Source organism: Pseudochaenichthys georgianus, chromosome 14, assembly GCF_902827115.2.
Source record: "Pseudochaenichthys georgianus chromosome 14, fPseGeo1.2, whole genome shotgun sequence".
Taxonomy (NCBI): Eukaryota; Metazoa; Chordata; class Actinopteri; order Perciformes; family Channichthyidae; genus Pseudochaenichthys; species Pseudochaenichthys georgianus.
This window is the reverse complement of record NC_047516.1, coordinates 26273866-26280747: the sequence shown is the minus strand read 5'-3', so window position 1 is coordinate 26280747 and position 6882 is coordinate 26273866. Positions and strand designations below refer to the sequence as shown.

The window sequence follows — 6882 nt, the reverse complement described above, 5'->3', positions numbered from 1 at the left end:
GCATATTAAAATAACGTAGCGGTCAGTTACACTACTACCAAGTCTCTGTCACCATGTCTGTCTTCAGTTAGAAAGAGTCTAATATGAATGCCAAATGTTGGTATTGCAGAAGTTCAACCTTATTAACTTTAGGAATTCTTTATTATCTGACATCATATCTTTGAAAAAACTAAAATAAGAAAATCATAATCAATGCATATGTCTTTTACATAGGAACCAAACTAATTATTTAATCTTGCCAAGCTTTACCCCTTTGTAACGTTTGTTTTATTGCATTCAAACAAAAAACATGAGCAAAATGGGCCCCTCATATACTACATAAAAGCTCCTATATTTGTATGCGGACTGCATGAGCGTGGCATATGGGCTTTGTGTACAATAGATGGTAATACCTACCATTTTAGCATATAAAAACAACTTAATAATAGTAATTTATTTCAGAAACACTTGTTGTTATATTCCATGGAATGCTCTTAACATCCCGATAGCAATGAATATATTAAATGCTTTGACAATATATACATTCAAAAATGTAATCTGTGGAAGCCGTAGCGCTGTAAAAAGACGACCAATCATTTCAGCCGACCCGGCTAAAATAACTGGATGGCCTACCTGCCTGTCAGCCTTCCATCTGTGCACAAACTTATCTCGTGCCCTCATTGGTCATGTGCACATTCGTATGTGTTGGAGGAAGGGCTCTGTAAGAAAGTGGCAGATTTTTTCCGGTTGTGTATTTTCAAATTCTAGCGCACTCGAGCTGGTTTCTCCAAAATTACATACTCCACCTTTAATGCCATCTTAAAGTAAACTCTCATGAGGCCTTAATATACTTTTTGCAATTCTAGCCGCAGGTGAGAGATGTTTGTGAAAATGAATGCTTGCCACATGTTGCCACATGACTTAATTGAAGTAATACTACTTGCAAACATTGTCTCTTATCAAAGTGTATTGGTCATGCTTTATATTTCAAAATGTGGCACCATTCTGTTATGGAATCCAGATGGATCACCTAGAGACAGTGGAATGTTTCCTGATGCACACAGTTACTAGGTATTGGTTTAGTTCACAACTAACCAAGCTATGGTTAGGTTAGGTTAGGTTGACTTTACTGCTAGTTCAGTGACAGCTAGTTGGGTAAAACATTTTATTTGTTTAACAATAGCTATATTGGATCACGCATCATTTTAGGCAGGTCATCATGTCTGACCAACGTGAAAACTTCAGAGGAGACATGGCAGAGGCTCTGCAAGTCATAGATCTGGAAGAAGTTATGAAAGAATCTGAGGAGCAAGAGTGGTAAGATATACAAAATACTGCTTACCATATGTTCTAAGTTTGTTTTGGTTATACAAAAATTACAATCTTAGATCCATTTAGGCTTTGAATCTAGGTGCATACAGAGACTGCAAAAATGATTTTGTATTATTAATAACCTGCATGATAGACTTAAACACAGGTCCCATGCCAGTTTTAAATGAGGGTTGTCAGAGTCAAATCATCAAGTCACAAACAGCTTGGTAATGTCTTGAGTCCTTTTGGTCTCATATTTAACCTCTTCTATTAATATTTTGGCATTAGTTCTACTCTGTAACAATCTTAGCATGCCAAATCTCAGCATGTAAAGATATTTTGTCTGCTTAAATTAAGTAAAGATACTTTCTCAAGGCAAAATATAGATTGCCCATCTCAGTCTTTTAGTGCAATAATGAGTTGAAGTCACATGTCAATATGAAAACTTGTGTTTAGGGAACGAGAGGATCTGAGGAGACGCATTCGTCAAGCTGAACTGAGACTCCAAGTGAAGGAGCAGCTCCATGAGCAATATTTAACGCAGGGAATGCACCTTCAGTCCTCAATACAAGAGATGGAAGCTGAGAATGAGGCCCTTACCAACAAAGGGAACGAGTATGACACTTAAATATCCACACTAAAAACTATTTTATTTCATCATCTCAAAGACTGGTCATTGAATCAGCTAAACTCCAAAATGCACAGTCTATAAAGTTTGTAAATCTCATACCAACACAATTATTTTGTATTCAGGTTACAGCATCTGGAAAATGTAAGAAAAATAAGGAAAGAGGATCTGCAGCGGGAGCTTATGGCTGAGGATGAAACAATTGAGCTTGTGAGTAAATAGATCCACAAAAGGAAGACGGGAATTTACTCCTCTTGAAATAGGATAAGAATAGATGTATTAAATCAAATTACAGGTGGGGGCAATACGCTGACAATGTCAGGAGTATTGACCATTGTCATCTAGCCGAGTGCTGCTGTATTAGCATAACATTTGAAAACCGATTTAGTTAACAACACAACTAAAGGGGACGGGTGGCGCAGTGGTCTGTGCGTTTGATCATCAGATCAAGGGGGCGTTGGGGAACTCCAGTTCGCAACCCGCTCCTGCCCCACTGCGTCAAGCCGTTGTGTCCTTGGGCAAGACACTTCACCCGAATTTGCTCCTGTGGGTATTGTCCACAGTAGATGACCATTACCATTATGTAATGTGTATTTGTAAAGCGCTTTGAGAGTCTTTGATAAAGCGCTATAATAAATATAACGATTATTTATTTATTTATTATTAAAGCAAGAGAAAACAGGACTTTAAAATGATGGGTGGCATAGTCTTTAGCCAATCAACCAACCATCTCCGCGTACACTATTAACTAATTTCCTATTTCTCCTCTGTTTTGTGCAGGAAAAGGAGAATAAAAGGCTCAAGAGGGGAATTAAGGTATGCCTTCGCCATATGCTTATGTCTTTCACAATTCTACAGCAAAAATGTGGTCTTTGAAATCAATTATAAGCATTTCATAGTTGGATACATTTTAAAACCACTTTGTAGAACAAAACACAACTATAAAAAAAAAGCTGCTTCTCTTTCAGTTGGAACAATTCTCAGGAGAGAAACATCAGGATCAAAAACAAGGGCTGGAAAAAGATGCACAGGAATTGCAGGTACCCTGTTAAATTGATGAATTGTTATAAAAAAATGTAAATTGTAAATGGCAATGATATTATAGTGTTATGGCTGGATGTTGACTCATCAAATGTTTTGCAGCATATACTGGCACAGGTTGAGGAAGACATTCGTAGAAAAGATGAGGAAATAGAGCAGGTATGAACACCTTTATCATATATTTTCATGATATCACTTTGTGAGGGGTCTACTGGCTCCATTTTCTTTTTTACATCCGAGTTGTTGGTGGTATACAAATGTCACTTAATCTGAGTGCCTTTGAGTCTGGCAGAAATCCATGACCCTGGACAAAAGATGCAGAGAAAACAAGAATTGTTACAAAACAATCAAGGTATACATAACACATACTACATGATGTTAGTTTAGCTGATGCATGCTTAGGTACCTGTCTGATATTTTAACTTTCTTCTTTAGGAACAACAAGAACTCAAACAGCAGCTGGGCATACAGGCGGATATAAGGTTGGTGTTACTGTGTCAGAGTTTTGCTGACAGGTTTACAGTCTTAAGTACATCATTAATCATCAGGTTTTGATAACCTAGCCTGACTGAAGAGCATTTCATTGTATTATTTCTGTGTTGACCAATTTCAAGCTAAGCTAACTACAATGACCAAATGCTTTGTGGACTGTGGACTTTTCTAACATTATTGTGTTGTTTGGTTTTATAGAGCTGCAGAGAAGACATCAACAATGCTGCGACTCGGCTATTTAATTCTGGTCAATATAATATTCAGACCATTTTTTACCAGCCATGGCTAACATTTTCACTTGCTATTAATTTTCATGTTGAGTTATTTTGGAATATTGATATCACTGCCATGTTTGATTGAAACTGGAGACAGCAGCCGGTAAGCTTAGCATAGCATAAAGATTGCAAATCCATTGTTAAAGCACAATGTGTCGATTATACCCCTTAGTTTTTGTACTGATTTAACAAATTAGATATGTGTTTATTCATTTGGACTTTATTTGGATTTTATAGGTACGTTGTAGGCAGGTCATGTTTGGATAGAGAAACGCTAACTCTTTCCGTGTAAAGCAGGGGTGGGGAACCTCCGTATACGGCTCGCGAGAGCATTTGGTATGGCCCTCGAGGTAATTTATAAACACACGCAAAAAAGAAAAAAATTAAAGAAATCTAGACTGCAAAATAATTAAACAAGCGAGGGCCTGTTTTTCCTGACAACGGTCATGGTCCTTGAACACAACACGAGTCTAACGTGTCATCACGTGGTATATGTCTTGTCTGACAGGGGTGCAGTTCTGACGGAGAGCACCAGAACGCCGCTCCGGGACGCGTCTATCGTTATTCCAACCCAGTTTAGATTTAACCACGCCCACTTCCGCATTACGCAAGAACGTAGCTCTACGCGATAGCGTCATATACTTCTTCTTCGGCAGATAGCGGTCGCAGTAAAGCAAGATGAGCAGGATATTGAATAGTTGTTTTTTGTCTTTCCAAAGGATTTGTTGACTGAAAGTAAACGATCCTGTAATCAAAGCCATATCGAAGAGTCCTGAGATTGTATTACTGGTGTTTTATCATCTATAAATAGCCTGTGTGTATTCTCAAATGTCGTTTTCAGGACAAACAAAAGACGTTTTAAATATCTTATCAGCTGGTGTAAGTGCAGAATATTGAATATAACCTTGACTATTACTGTGTACTTCATTTATCTGACAGCATTATTTAATGATACTATTATATATATATATATATTTATATACATTTATTCATATACACACACACTTATATGTACTCACACATGTATTTATTCATAAATATACACAGATGTATTCATTCATTTATACACACACAGCATTATTTAATGATACTGTTTTATATATATATATACACACACATTTATAAACATATAAACACACACTTATATGTACTCACACATGTATTTATTCAATACTCTGCACTTACACCAGCTGATAAGATATTTAAAACGTCTTTTGTTTGTCCTGAAAACGACATTTGAGAATACACACAGATGATAAAACACCAGTAATACAATCTCAGGACTCTTCGATATGGCTTTGATTACAGGATCGTTTACTTTCAGTCAACAAATCCTTTGGAAAGACAAAAAACAACTATTCAATATCCTGCTCATCCTGCTTTACCGCGACCGCTATCTGCCGAAGAAGAAGTCTATGACGCTATCGCGTAGAGCTACATTCTTGCGTAATGCGGAAGTGGGCGTGGTTAAATCTAAACTGGGTTGGAATAACGATAGACGCCTCCGGGACTTCAACAATGGCAGTAGCCTACCCATAAGGAGCCATACACATGCTGCAGTTTTTGCGTGGCTGTGTTTTAGTTGTAAGCCCAGTGGCGATCTGTTCATCCGACATACTGATCATACAGTCAATAACTTTGTTGTTATTAGCATCTGGTTAGCTAGCTATGCTAACGTATATAAGAAGCTTTTTCTCCAACCAGTGAGGTAAAGGCACATCTTTATATGATCATTATAGTTATCAAAAAACAAGAGAATAAAGTAAACAGGTATAACATACTATATGACAGTAAAAAAAAGTTCTTATTAATAAACAAGAATACAGTTTGAAAGGAGAGTGATTTGTAAAATATCCATAAAGAAAAAGTAAATCTGCTTAGTTCTGTTTCATATGGGTGTTGAGAGATGTTTCCATAGATCTCTTCATTTTGCTCTCAAAGTGCACCAGATTGATGCTTTCAACTTCAATATTTAAGAAAAAATCTTCCCGGGGGAGCATGCCCCCCGGACCCCCCTAGAGGAGGTTAGGTCCCCCCCCACTTAAATCATGTCCACATGGATAGGCAACTAAGTACATTTGCACACATCTTGTGTCCATATCTTTCTGTTTGGTGGTCATGCCACAACCGTGCACGTGCATGCATACACGAGTCATGGCAAGATATCTGGATTAAGAGGTTGCTTTTTCTTTGCACAGCATGAAAGAAAGGCCAAATGAATGGGCTGTGATTTTTAAGCAGAGGTCAATAATTTGTACGGCCCTCGGAGGATGTTGAAAAAATTGAAATGGCCCTTGAGAGGAAAAAGGTTCCCCACCCCTGGTGTAAAGCCTGGAATAATTTATGCTAAGCTAACTGCAGCTTTTTATTTAACTATTCAGAATTTCTAAAAATGTCACAGTAGTTCTTTAAATTCAGTTTGTCATAAGAGGCAGGCCTACTGCTTGGATATGTTTTGAAACAACTTTCTTTTATCTTTTTAGGCTGAGCGTAACGATGAGAGGCACCTGAACAATGAAAACTGTTTGTCGGTGACACAACACACTTACACCAAAATACTGGAAATGTTCCCCTTTCACTTATTTCTGTATTTTGTGTTTGTGGTTAGCAGTTGTTTGCGTGTCCTGTGGAGTGGTGTAAAGGTAGCAGGATTAATTTCCCTCTCCATCCTCTTCCTTCATGTGGCCGCCATGTGCTTCTTCACGGACGATCATTGCAACTTTCTGACCATTGTCTTCAACCAGCTGGAGCCCTGTGGCGAACTACATCACACACACACACCTGTTTACTAAGACTTTGCTAGACCTAGTGGCTTTAGTAATGCTTCACCGTATGTTGCTGTGGCAAATGGAAATAGCAATGTGTAACTGTAAATGCACAGCTTCGTTTGGTGGCTTTAATAAAGCGTAATGGCTAAAAAATATTGCATGTTTGACTCGTTTTAGACAATCTCTACCCGAAAAATCTGGCTTTAGACTCAACATACTGTACCTCACTATTCTACTTTGTAGTTCAGCCCTCTGGTAACCTTTGACCAAGACCACATTACTGTACATAGAATTACTGACCCTGACAAAACGAGACTGAGAGGACATAAAAAAGACATGTAACACTTTGCACCTGTCTGCCCAGGGAGGGGGATCCCTCACTTGTGAT

At 38.0% G+C, this 6882-nt stretch overlaps 1 protein-coding gene across 2 annotated transcripts; it reads left to right on the top strand.

Annotated features, from left to right (window-relative positions):
• Positions 1-1058: 1058 nt before the first annotated feature.
• On the top strand, positions 1059-6634 carry LOC117458997 (trichohyalin-like). 2 transcript variants are annotated; one of them, XM_034099807.1, is made up of 11 exons: positions 1059-1296; positions 1747-1905; positions 2044-2128; positions 2699-2734; positions 2887-2958; positions 3062-3118; positions 3252-3311; positions 3395-3441; positions 3650-3698; positions 6210-6249; positions 6471-6634. In XM_034099807.1, the coding sequence occupies exons 1-11, from the start codon at positions 1199-1201 to the stop codon at positions 6527-6529; spliced, it is 762 nt and encodes a 253-aa protein (XP_033955698.1). In that variant the 5' UTR covers positions 1059-1198; the 3' UTR covers positions 6530-6634. The 2 variants fall into 2 exon arrangements, with proteins under 2 accessions (XP_033955698.1, XP_033955697.1); XM_034099806.1 differs by having other exon boundaries at positions 6210-6634.
• The last annotated feature ends 248 nt before the right edge of the window (positions 6635-6882 follow it).

Excerpts from the sequence above, each read along its gene's own strand:
- LOC117458997 (XM_034099806.1), top strand. The coding sequence starts at position 1,199 with ATGTCTGACCAACGTGAAAACTTCAGAGGAGACATGGCAGAGGCTCTG. Across the intron at positions 2,735-2,886 it reads GGCTCAAGAGGGGAATTAAG|TTGGAACAATTCTCAGGAGA; the intron begins GTATGCCTTCGC and ends CTTCTCTTTCAG. Across the intron at positions 3,699-6,209 it reads GACTCGGCTATTTAATTCTG|GCTGAGCGTAACGATGAGAG; the intron begins GTCAATATAATA and ends TTATCTTTTTAG.